Raw genomic sequence first — 13,748 nt, 5'->3', positions numbered from 1 at the left:
GATGAAAAGGTAATAGCAGTGCTGTCAGGATGTATATTGCAATTACATATTTTTACAATGAAGAGTATAATTTATGAAATCGGTGATAGTCAGTATATACAAACAGTAAATACTAATTGTTTAGAAATGCCTTGTATATAGAAAAAATGTAACTTACATTTATCTGTTGTCCACTTGATTCTTTTATTTTTTGGGAAACAAAACTTATTTTTTTATGAATTCTGGTGAACTAAATTATGGTTATGAAAAGTAAAATTAAAAATATTAAATGTCATTTCAAGTTAATAAATTCATGATTGTAGGGATGGAATATAACACAATCAATAAATAAAAATTCAAGTTCATTGCTTGCATAGTATTTCTCTGGTAGTATTTATTGCCCTAGTATTTATTTCCCCGCCATCTGTCAAACTCTACTGTGAGAATGTTTATACCTAGAGAGATGTAGTTGGCTGAGAGAAAGGTCATAACCTCTGTACAACTGTCAATCAAATACACAGGGAAATTTGAATTTTTAACTGTTTTCAAAAAAAGATTTTTTTAAAGTAGTTTTTCTAAGTATCACAGAGATCTGTAACTTTCAAGGAATGTTGCTTACATGATAAAGAAGTGATGTGCCAATTTATAGCAAATAATATGAGGTATGTCTCTCTAAATTTTGAAATTTCATTTTTCTATCTCTCTCTGATTATGCTAGCAGACAGCATACAGAGTTCAATAGCAAGCAATGGCCATTTTTCTGCTTGTCTGCCTTTTATACTTGTTCCCAGGCCTTTAACTTTAAATCCTCTCATTACTATATGATAATCATGTGAAAAGTGCATGTATCTTTTTGTTTTACAGTTTTTGGTCAGTTACTGGTGGACAGGGAGAATTTCAGTCAACTATGTTACTGTTTAATGATATAGACATAGAACAGGACTATATACAGCGTGTTGATCCTGCCTTCAAATTTTGTTCATTATGTGCAGCAGTATTATTTTCCTGTGTAGGAATCGTCCAACTTCTTATTATGCCAAGGTAAACTTATTGTGTTTTATGCTTTTTTCACTATACCTCCTATACTTGATGAGGTTTTTAAGATAAAAGTCGCAAATTGTTAATTTGTAGTTCTGAGTGTACAATGTTCAAACTCAATTTTGTGGCCAAGTGGTTTCCACTGACTTCAAAAAGCTTGCCCCTCACCAATAAGGGAGCCAATCCTGCCAGAGTCTTAAGATTCTTTCTTGTGAGGAAGATATCCATTTCATAAGCTTACGGAACGTTGGTGGTTCTACTCAGGTGCCTGTTTGTTCCTGCATTATGCAAAGAGGGGCACCTGAAGACTTTCTCTACCAGAAAAGCTGGAAAGTAGCCATATGACCTTTACAGTGTTGGTAAACCACCCCCCCCTTTCCCCCCCCCCCCCCCCCAAAAAAAAAAAAACAAAAAAAAAAACTTTTTATGGAAGATTATTCTTACGTTAATTTAAAACAGTGGAACACATCTGTAAAATTGAATTATTGTTTCAAACTGGTGTTATAATTATATAACTTTTCACTTACTTGTTAGTCTTAGTATAATAATTATGGTATGTTGGATTTTATAAGATAAAAGAGAACTTCTGACTGATAAATTCATTTGATTGTGACATAAGTAAAAGTTCAACCATCTCAATCATAAAGAACTATAGGTAGAGCATTTCAGGTCTACATATTACTGATATGAAAGTTAAAATTTTGCTCTGGGCACTTGTTTTTACTGGGATAACAATATATCTTCTGCCGTTTGTCATCCATTTCCATTTCACTTGATTGATGTGGGGAAGTTGGCAGTAACTTGTGGGGAAACATGTTATTACTGGTATAGAATGTAACAACCGACAATTATAATTAGCATATGAATGTGGGAAAAAAATGTAAAATGATGAATTATTCTACATAGTGAATTAAACTAAATACTGGTTTAATATAGAATTCAAGAACTCATGTCGGAATTAGTGCCCATGTGCATATGACTGATATATACTGTAAATATGTACTTATTTTCAAGAATTTTCACTAATTATTTTAATTTCTTATGTTTTACAGAGCACCTTCTGTGATAGTTATATTTGTGTTGGGAGAACTTTTCTTCATCACCGTCGGCTTTATGTGTTTTGCTGACAAGATCATGGTAAGTTTAAACTTTTTCATTAAGAAATTTTAAATTTGAAAAAAAAATATTCATGAGAACATTTTCAAAATGTTCTTTTTTTATTATTTTTATATGCGTTTGATGAAAATAAATACACTGTAGGCGTGTCAATGAAAAATGATTCTTTTGCACTTTAAGCAGTCTTAATTTTGGATATGTGATAAATATTATATTCATATAGGTTCATTTGTTGAATAAAATAACATTCTGCTCGTCAGAAGCTTGCATAATATAATTTTATTCAACTCGTTCAATAAATTCAGTAATGAACCTACACTCATTCAATATCCTCTATTTATTATACAAAAATGTTCGATATACATTTACATTTCTTCTATCGGTAATTAACCGAGTTAAGGAAAATAATAATATTTTGAAACTAATAATAATGACATAGATAACCTAACAAGATGTCAAAATAACCCATTCTGTACGTGAGCATTTCTCGTATTTCTTTTCTTTCACGGAAATTAATTAGTGAACTTGAGATGCCTCATTACTAGTTGTTCATACAAGCTAATGACTAGAGATATGATTGATTGTTTTAGTCAATGATTGATGACGCAATTTGACAATTTAGAAACATACTCAAGTCATTGTAACCCAATCTTCTTTCAAGTTTTTAAAACCTTTCCTGGTTTGCTGAGGACATGAACTTGCTGTAGAAAATAACAATAATTAAGTACCGACAATGAGTATTTTAGAGAATTATTGCCACTAGTATATACATGCAGTCAGGCGATTCTACACAATTGTACTGGCTAAGTACATGTACCAGTTTGTTCATTGTTGACAGCTCAGTGTTAAAGGCACATTATACCTCTGAAATAAATAATTTTCAATTCTTTAGAAAGGTCTGATATATGTTTTATAATATTTTGATAATGATTTTAGAGTGTATTTGATATTAAACAATGGCAGAAAGTAGTGTTGAATGTGCAGTAATGTGTTGTAAAAGTAGGAAATAGTAAACAAAGTACAAAATGTAGTATTTAGACTTCCATACAAAATAATTACTCTCAGTACTTCCGTACAAAATACTCTTTAATTACCAAAGAGCAAAAGAAGCCAGAGTTAGTGAATGTATATGGTCAATGAGTATTTTTTATGGAAACTATAAAATGATACTAAAAATAAAAAAAGGTTTTGAAAAATTAAATTGATAGCATCTTTCATGGGCTTGATGGGCCTTTAATATTTCAATATTGAAATCCCCTGAAAGTACATGTAGTTATGGCTTGTTACAAATTCAATGCAGGACAAATTCATTGTTTTAGTTATAAACAGAGAAACATTAAAGGTTTGAATCCGAGATACATGGTAGCCATTATAATGATGGCATAGAGCCATCATTATAATGAAAAAAAGGTTAATTGAGGTCATGTAATTGTTAATTGATATTTCAAATATTAAAAGGTCATTTATAATTTTCTATTTTGAGGTCATATGTGACAGTTTTAAAGGATTTACTTATTGTTTAAGTTTTTGTGAAAGGTCAGGACATTTTTCCCATTAGAAAATATCACAATTCAATTATTAACCATTCAGATATAATTTTGTGGTCTGACATAATTTACCAAATGACTTATATTATGTATAATGATTTAGTCATGAATGTAGAAAAAAACAAACTTATATGTTATATTTTATTTTGGAAAGGCTTCCTCAATTTTGTTGGAAAGAAACATTTTGTCTATTTTTGATTATATAATTTTACATAAAATTTATTTGGTAAACTCTGCTAACAATGATATTCAGAGGACGGTCGAAGCTATATTGTTATATCCTGATATTGTTATATTAGAGAAAGATGTTTTGCAGTGAAAATATAAAAATTATTATAAAATTATTCAAAGACAAAAAATTTGAAAGCATGTCAGGACGGCAGAAAGAGCATCCTTATAAGCTGTATTATAAGTGCTTTTAGCGATGTAGTTTATATATAATAATGGTTTTTATCGTTAATTATGATTGTGCCTGAATTAATGAATTATTATTATCATTATGTTATTCCTAAGCTGAAATTTACATAAGTAATGATTAACTTTGTATCTTAGAGGTACCTCCTTTGAGATATTCATGTATATTATGTATATTACATGATAATGTTTTGATTATATGATAATAATTGGAATAATTTACTAAATATTTCAACATTTGTTTCTTTTTCTTCTATATTCAGAAAGTATCAAAGTGTACACAGCCGTTAACGAAGGTATCCGAATATATTCTCGACAAACACTGGTTACGTACCATCCTAGCATTCAGTTGTGTATTGTTTACAGCTATCATGTCAACTGTTGGCCTGGTAAGTTACTGATTGATGTATTTCAATTTTGATATATATTAAATATGTCAGAAAGCAAACTTCTAATCCTAAATATGCTAGATTTGTAAAATGTACTTTTCCATTACCCGATATGGGACTGTCCATTACTTATTACGAACAGTCCATTATGGATTGGGTACTGTTATTTACTTATAAAGGACAGTCCATTACCGATTGGGTACTGTCAATTACTTATTAGGGACTGTTCATTACTGATTTGGTACAGTCAGTTACTTATAAGGGAATGTTCATTACTTATAAAGGACTGTACATTACTGATGAGGGACAGTTCATTACTGATCAGGGACAGTTCGTTACTTATTAGGGACTGCCCATTTTTGATGAGAGACAGTTCATTATTGATTTGGGATTGTACATTGATGATGGGAGGATTTTGGTATCAAAAGCTTTATGACACATCCAATAGAAGAGCCTTGTCAAACTCCACAGAAGTGAACATATTCAGGCTTTGTAACAATGCATGGATTTGCAGGGGGACTAGCCTTGCTTAATATAGAAATAATTACCGATGTCACAATAGGCTGAAAAATAAGTCTGAAGTAAATGCTATCAAAGGCATAAATGTATTGATATAGTAGTTGTTTAAGTCACCATACATCTGAACTTATATTAATAATTACAATATGAAGAAAAATCACTACTATTCGTAGCCACATTTATTGCTACAACTCTGATGGATATTTGTTGATAATATCTTGACCGTCTGTTTGATAGGAATATCATATTTACATAATCTCAGTTGAAAAATGTCACAGCAAATTTTTTCATTTTGTTTTTTATATCATATCAGGCTGGTTGTAAGGAGAGTACTGTTGACAACACGACCACTAACAACAGTTATAACAGCACTAGTCAGCAGTCGGATGATCTCATTGATGTATGCAGTTATCCCATGGTAATCATTTACTTTCTATAACTATATTAAAGTGTTTTTTACTAGGTTTTCAATGAAAACCGGTTATTGTAACTAAAGCTGAAGTCGGTGTGCAGGCATCAACTTTTGGTTTCTGCTCAATTACTTGAGTTTGCTTTGGCCTATTGACACCAAACATTTGGTGTATAGGTAGCTTATATCAAGAGGCAGCTTGGGATTGCTACCCAGATGACTATGATTAAGGTCACATCAATATTTGGGTGTTGAATCCTGGTTTTGTCCCATTGCAGCTCTTATTTTTTATTCCTGTTTTGGATATAAACTCAAGTTTTAGACAGTCTTTTTAAAAGAAAGCTGAAGTACAGAACTTGTGCCACATATTACTTGTTTTCCTTTAGGAACTTTAAACTTTTCTGCCAGTTAAAAAGGGCAAGAGCTTGATTAATTATTGTCCACATACATGCAGGTAATAATAAAATGGCATATAAATTTTAGCATACCATTAAGGTCGTGTGGAAACTTAACAGCTCTAAAATGAAGGAAAACTGTCAAAAATTCTACATGCAGTCTTTTAATCACAAAAAAAATGAACCACATAAAATTGTCAACCTTTAAAGGCTGTTGGATAACTTCTGAACACAAAATAAAGTTCAGTAGTATCCATGTTTGAATATGAAGGGGGCAAGTAATCATTTGTCTGCAACCTTATGCTTTTTGGTAAGGGATGTTGCACATTGGCAGCAGCCATTCTCTTAATTGGTTGTAATGTCATGGTCCTTAGTAAAATAGCTTTAATACTCATCTGCTTAAGGGTTAACCCATTTCTGCACTTAGTTAATGATATAAATACATGGATTTATGTTTTACAGTTAAATATATAATATGCACAAATCTTAATTTTTCAAAAATTTTATTTCAGTATACAGTCGTATGCAGCCTGTGTGTACTAATCTGTAATGTGATATTTTTGAATGTGGCATTCTTCATCAAGTTATTAATTAGTGTGACAATCTTTATTGTGTATAATATTATCTTCCATGCTGGTAAAGACACCATACTACCGGAATCATACTCTACTGCCAGGTAAATATTCCATGTTTATACAGCAGTTAAAACAAAATGTCCTTCTGGAAATCGCAAAGTAAATTTTGAAAATTAAGGCATTTCAATATGTCATATACAGTATATTATACTGCAAAATCATTATTATTCGTGGGGCATTAATTTTCGTGATTTTTTGTGGATACGTCGATCCATGAATTAAAGATCCCACAAAGTTATATTTTTCGAGTGCTGTAAGATTATTTTGCATCACATTAATTACATTTTACCTTTTGGAAAAATAAACAGTCCACAAATTTAATTACCCACGAAAATATTCTTTTCGTTAAAACCATGAAATATTATGTCCACAAAATTAAGTGAATTTGCAGTAAGCTATATTTGTGAGAGCTTCAAGAAAGTTGCTTAGACTTTCCTTCAGGCTATTCAGAACAAGTGTGACATCTGCATATTTTAATTTTTCTAAAAAAAAAAAAAAAACCACCTGACTGCCAATGTCCATTAATCAGCAATATTTGCGTCCACTTCAGGCTTCATATTTGTCTGGATGCACTTAATAAGATTGCATTGTAAGTTGTGGCTTATGGTCATTGTTTTGTGTGGTATATTTGAGAAAATGAAATGTTCTTGTGAAATTTCTGACTATTAATTGATTTACATGCACTTACTGATCAGAGCTGACTAACCTTATGGCAAATGTCTGCATTAAAAAGGCAAAATTAATAAATCAAGTCACATTCTCAGCACAAAACTGATGTTTCTTCTCCAATTTTTGCTGATTTTTTAACTGTCCACTGTTTATTCAAGATATTTTGAGATTTAAGAATGTTAAAAGCAACTATAGGTTTTAAAGAACCTGGTAAGGTTTTACAGACGTATAAGTGTGCCTGGCTCTTTACTGGTGACATAGATCAATTGTTTTTATCTGTAGCTATTTTACGTATTTTTATACATGTATATTTCAGGTATTTTGCTTCAATGAGTGTAGGTGATCAGGCATCAATGTATCTGACCATCTTACTGGTCACCATTATTATACTAGATAGACAGGTCAGTTCTAATTATTATCTAAGTTCTTAAAAGTAGTTCACATAAATATTTTGCCAGTATTGAAGCCAGATACATGTATTTCCATTTATAAAATGGACTGATTTGAATCATATTTGGGTCACAACCAAGTGTCCTCCGCATAATATGACACCTTTACATGTATTTGATATTATTGGAAAAAGATTCAAAAGTGATTTATATTAGTTGAATGAACTTAGGCTTTCAGATATTCTATGTTCATCCTTGAGTAAAATATTTTAATCACAGAAATTTATTGAAATTTTTACTGAATAATTATGTCTAATTTGAATAAAAGAATGTGTAAACTATGTATGGGAAACCGTGTTCCCTATTACATGACAAGTAAAGCTAGTCTTTTCTTTAAAAAAAAACTGCCCATACAATATATTCATATTATGATCACCTAAAGTGTGTAGAAATTTAAACATAACATATCTTCTTTGTTTGAAGTCAAAACATGTTTATCTTAGATTAACAATGAGACTGTGTAGCAATCATCAATGTTTTCAAATATCAAGTTTGGGCATAGTATAATTATAATAAACAAATCATGTTATTGAATGTGTCATACAAGGTTTTGATATCATTAACGTGACATGACTCATTCTTCTGCAGGTTGAATGCACCAATCGTCTCGACTTTATTTGGCGACGTCAGTGCCAGATGGAGGAAGAGGAAGTTAAAACTACTGGGGCGCTCAATAAAATGTTACTAGAGAATATTCTACCTGTACATGTGGCGGAATACTTTCTCGGAAATACTAGAAAAGTAAATATTTACATCACTAAACATGGTTACCATCATTATCTAGTTGAATTCCTATCCAAATATTAATACAAGTAAATATTTATTTAATTTACGTTGGAACTTCTGTTTAATTATTCTAATGTAATTTAAACAGAGATACTAGTAAAAAGTAAATATTTACAAGAAGTAAATATATTTGTCCATTAGATATTTTGTGATTTGTACAAAGTTATAAGCTTATTATCAAGTAAACTATATTAGAGCTCGGATGGCTCATGTACAGTCAACTCTCATAATCTTGAAGTCTAAGGGACCATTGAAAAAAAAGTAAAGGTATTATTAACAAAATATCGGGATAACCATATTTGAAATATTTCATTGTAGTGATTAAGACCTCCTAGAAACTTTAGAAAAAACCTTTCTGTATTTCCCCCCTCAAAATATCCGTCACTTAGTCTTTTAAGCACTTTAGTATTATTAATAATTATGATTTAACATAAATACATGTACATGTAATAGGGATTATCTAGAATCTTGTATTTGATTATCCTGCTTAAACAAATCATCTAGCTTGCAGGTAGGTGCGTTTTAAATCTTATATGGAAAAGTATAGAATTTATTTAACCATACAAGATTCAAACCATTATCAGGGAATTTCTGGAAAGAGGAATGTGGTTTAGAGAGAAAAAAGCATTATAATTCATTCAGACCCTGTCTTAATTACCAAAACAATAAGTAAGGAAACTATATTTTGATCTAGTTTAGAATTAACAGTTGTAATCTCTGCCTATTTTATGCTGTTCATTAAAAACATTCAATCCATTAATGTACATGCGAAAGAACTGTTTGTGGTGAGAGGCCAGTCTTCAAATCCAGGTGTTGCTATATGATTTGTCAAAATTTCAGAGGAAAATAAAATGTTCAAATTAATCAAGCAATACTCATCAGAGTATTATTTTCAGCTTTAAAGTATTTGAGCCGCGCCATGACAAAGCCAACATATTGGGTTTGCGACCAGCATGGATCCAGACAAGACTGCGCAGATGCGCAGGCTAGTCTGGATCCATGCTGGTTGCAAACCCATTATGTTGGTTTTTGTCATGACATGGCTCATTTTTATAAATATCATCTTTTATTACAGTGACTCACTTACGGTACCAGGAAATGATATTTTTAATATTTTCCTGGTACCTTAATTAACAGGAATATTAATACAGATAGAGCTACCAATGTGTCAACTTTCCTACTATTGTGTAAACTTTCCTATGTGACATTGCAGTATTAAAGTATTTATGCACTAGTATTTAATTACAGAAATGTCAGCAAAATATTTTTGTTTGAAAGTTTCCTTATTTATTTTGAAACTATAGATTCTCATACTGGATTATTCTTAATTTTCACCCAATATTTGATAAAGTTTTTACATGAAAATATTTTTTTCATTAATAAACCCATAAGTAGTTAAATAATTTTGATTTGCAGTTGTGCAACCAAAAATATCTTCTCGTTCCCCCATCCCCCCCCCCCCCCCCCCCCAATCTGGAAAGCAGTTTTGTAAGTGGATAACCTGCTTATAGCAAACATGGACTTTTCTAAGACCATCAATTTATGTACATGTATACAGTTATCTAAGTTTAGCAGTTTTGTTCTGGAGGGGGAGGGGGGAGGGGGTGGTCTTTGTATAATATTCTGTGTCACTAAGGGGGGGGGAGGGAGTTCGGGCAGATTAAGACTAAATTCCTTAAATAAAATTTATTTCTGTATTTCTCTTTACATACAGGAATGCCTTTTAGTAACATGTTGATTTAAAATTGTTTAAAAGTCCAGACTTTGATTGTGTATATCTGCATAAAACTTTCCATTATTAGATCTAGGACCAGACACTGGGGGGTATTTATTCAAGAAATGAAATATTTTACTGTTGATAGGAAACAAAAAGAAAAATATATTTCCAGTCATAAATGTTTATCTCTAGAGAGGTTTATATTGCAAATAGTTTCGATGAAATATTCTGAAGATAATCTAACAACAAACTTCTGACAGAATTCTAATTGATATTTGGGTATTTATTACCTACTTAGAGATAACAATAGCCCTACCAGTCAAGCATTGATTTTAAGGCTACTTTGCAATTTTGTGGAAGGGATCAATCATTATTAACTTTCATTTCTAGAATTAAATTCCATTTGTATACAGGATGGGTATCCTCCTGAGAAGGTATTCTCCCGAGAATCATGTTTTTTACAAAAGAAAAAATGTTTCTGTCTAAATTAAGCTTTTGAAAATTTGTTGTAAATAATGATTTAAATAACTGGTTAATAACTTTATCTTAAATAATGAGAAACTTGAAATCTATCATAGTATGATATAGATATTACAATATAATTACATTTGCATTTGGTTTAATTATTTCATTTGCTTTGTTTCCTTTTGTCAGTTGATATGAAAAATGTAGTTAAAATCTGTCCAAGTGACTTAAAAAAATATCAGCTTTAGAGGCTAAAGCCTAAAAATAGTGTGAAAACTTGATGTTTCAGATGGTAGTCTAAGGGAAATAATTTCATGAAAAAATGTGTTTTTTCAGCAGTTGCCTCCCTTGTATTCTAAAATATTTAACATTGTACATAGATGTTTGCCATGAAATTTGAGGCTCTCAGCTGCCCCTTTTCCCCTTCGTCCTATTTCATTTTGAAGCAGGAACCTTGGTATAAACAATTATTCTTTCTTAATCCGAACTTGATCGAACTTGAAAACATATAAAATACCATACGATGAATGCATTATGTTTATAATTATTTCAGGAATTGTATAGTGAGTCATACGAGTATGTGGCAGTGATGTTTGCATCTATACCAAACTTTAAAGAGTTCTATCAACAAAACAGTGCTAACAAACATGGGCTCGAGTGTATCCGAGTACTTAATGAGATTATAGCCGACTTTGATCAGGTATGAAATTTGTTTTAAATGTAATTGTCATAAATTACAACATTAATATCAATGTTATATTATTTCGTTGTTTGTAATGCATTCAATACTTTAAGAATAAGAATGCAATGCAATATCTTATGTCTAGGAAAGCACTAGATTTTTATTCGACTTTTTTATCACAAGTCACATCATCATAAGTCACATTGACATTGTCAAGGTCATTTGACTACTTTGTGGCATTGTAGAAAACAATATAGTTTTCTTTTTTCCATTATATTAAGCACAGATTGATGCCATTTGGTTCCAAAACACATGCAAACTTTGAGTCCATAAAATTATTAAATAAAACCCATGTCAAATTTCAGTCAATATTTTATTTTCTTTGGTTAGCCAATACAAATGGAGCTATTTTCTATTAACAAAAGCCTATGAATATGAATTAAAGATATACATATTGTTATTACAGTTACTATCCCGGGCTCGTTTCCGTGGTGTTGAGAAGATCAAGACCATAGGAAGTACATACATGGCTGCTACTGGTCTGCAGCCAGGCAGGGAGAAGTCTGAGGTAAATTATTTATATATTTTATCTTTTATATATCTACATCTATATAGATCACATTATATTGACAGTAATTAGTTTATGTGAATTCACTCCAAAAAATAAGTATAAACGAAAAGTTTCTTTGTTTTAGGGTTGTTATAGAATTTAAAGTTACACAAACTGTATGAATGATAAGTGTAGTTGAAGAATTCACAAAAACTATCTTACCTTAGCAATGTCATTTACCAGGTACAATCATCATTATTTTATGGTATTAAATTTTTTATTATTATTTTTTCCAAAACATAATTGACTTTTGCTTAAATGATGGCCTACTTTAAAGGTTTCTGTCTGTACTTAGATATTGTATCTCTTAAAAAATATTGGACACTTCAGTTTTAATGCCCCCGAAGGGCTGCATTTTAAAATCACACCGTCTGTCTGTCTACCCATCAGCACTTACACAACAGGATTTTTTTTGAAAAATTGTTACTGACAAGAATTTGAAACACGTTCTTGTTGTTCATATATAACCAGTACTGGTTTGTTGCAGGAAGCAGACTCAAGGGTGTTTTCATTACCCTTTTAAGCTTTCATCAGAATTTGAGTCAATATAAATATGTTTAAACAAGTAAAAAAAAGCACACCAAAAAGATTGGTCCATTTATTTGCATGAAAGATTATTATCTGGGAATATGATAGTTAAGATAGTGTACTTCTGTTACAGGACCCAGAGCAAGGAGAGAAGAATGTTGTTACCATGACAAATTTTGCATTTGCTATGATCAAATTCCTAGATGATATCAACTTTAACTCTTATAACCAGTTCCATCTTAGGATTGGTAATTGTTATTTCTTTGACTCTTTTTTTTGTACTGTTTTAGAGGTCTTATTAAAATTTTTAGTCTTCCCTTTTGTTACACTGGCAGTGTCCCACGACTAAATTTCTAGGGAGAAGTTGTTAATGAATTATTATTCTATTCTAGAATGCACAGCAGTTGAATGATTAAATTTACTGCAAAATCATTATTATTTGTGGGGCACTGATTTTCGTTGTTTTTGTGGATATGTTAGTCCACGAATCTAAGATCAAATGAAATTTCATTTTGTCTGCTGTAAGATTATTTTGCATCACAATGTTTACATTTTACCTTTTGGAAAAAATTATCAGTCCACGAATTCAAGAACCCTCGAAAATGATCCTTGTGACAAACCACGAAACTTCATGCCCACGAAACAGTATATGGCATTTAATGTGGTAAACACCATATTCTTGAACTTGTTACTTTAGCAAAAATTACATATTTATACTAAAGTTACAATTATGCTCTTATAATTATTATAGCCCTTTTTGTTACATAATAACAATACATAAGTATACTTTTTTTGAAGAGCTTAATGTTCATCGGAATTGGTCAGAAATAAAAGATAAGAAGATTAAGTCAAGATTTTTTACATTGAAAATGTTTTTATCTGCATCATTCAGGGATCAATCATGGGCCTGTCATGGCAGGTGTAATAGGTGCCAGAAAACCACAATATGATATCTGGGGAGACACTGTTAATGTTTCAAGTAGGATGGAAACTTCAGGGAAAGAGGGAAAAGTCCAGGTAAGGTTTTTGTATGATTGGAAAATGCGATAAATGGATGATATTGTGTTTGTTGTTTTAAGCTTGACTTTTTAGAAGAAATAAAAAAGGGTTATTGCTACAGTCATGTTGTAGTTGACATTACTGTTTCTGTTGCCGTTGCCATCCAAAATTTGATTTTTTTAGGAGTATTCTTTGTTACAATATTTTTCTTCTGATGTGTTTGACTTAAGAAATTAGTTAAAATATGCTGGAGGTGGCCCCATGTTTTATTCATTATTAGAGGCAACAGTGTGCTGGGATGAGCTTTCTGTTTTCTCCTTGTTTGATAAATCACTTTAGAAGGAATTAGCAAGTCAATGTCCACTTGGTAGAAACATTTCTCTCTAATATCTGCTTTTTATA

The 13,748-nt window shown here is 31.1% G+C and overlaps 1 protein-coding gene across 6 annotated transcripts in view; it reads left to right on the top strand.

Annotated features, from left to right (window-relative positions):
* The window catches only part of LOC132723392 (adenylate cyclase type 2-like), a 74,614-nt gene that overhangs the window by 56,660 nt on the left and 4,206 nt on the right, over positions 1 to 13,748 (top strand). For all 6 annotated transcript variants that reach the window (XM_060708102.1, XM_060708100.1, XM_060708106.1 and 3 more), the window contains 11 exons: positions 844 to 1,020; positions 2,070 to 2,154; positions 4,358 to 4,483; positions 5,316 to 5,420; positions 6,319 to 6,482; positions 7,427 to 7,511; positions 8,148 to 8,300; positions 11,081 to 11,227; positions 11,676 to 11,777; positions 12,481 to 12,595; positions 13,240 to 13,369. In XM_060708102.1, the coding sequence (XP_060564085.1) occupies positions 844 to 1,020; positions 2,070 to 2,154; positions 4,358 to 4,483; positions 5,316 to 5,420; positions 6,319 to 6,482; positions 7,427 to 7,511; positions 8,148 to 8,300; positions 11,081 to 11,227; positions 11,676 to 11,777; positions 12,481 to 12,595; positions 13,240 to 13,369 (1,389 nt within the window). The remainder of the gene's footprint in view (positions 1 to 843; positions 1,021 to 2,069; positions 2,155 to 4,357; positions 4,484 to 5,315; positions 5,421 to 6,318; positions 6,483 to 7,426; positions 7,512 to 8,147; positions 8,301 to 11,080; positions 11,228 to 11,675; positions 11,778 to 12,480; positions 12,596 to 13,239; positions 13,370 to 13,748) is intronic.

The sequence above is a fragment of the Ruditapes philippinarum genome, unplaced genomic scaffold (genome assembly GCF_026571515.1).
Source record: "Ruditapes philippinarum isolate M1 unplaced genomic scaffold, ASM2657151v2 ctg800_1_1_1_1, whole genome shotgun sequence".
Lineage (NCBI taxonomy): Eukaryota > Metazoa > Mollusca > Bivalvia > Venerida > Veneridae > Ruditapes > Ruditapes philippinarum.
This window is presented reverse-complemented; position numbering and strand designations above follow the sequence as displayed.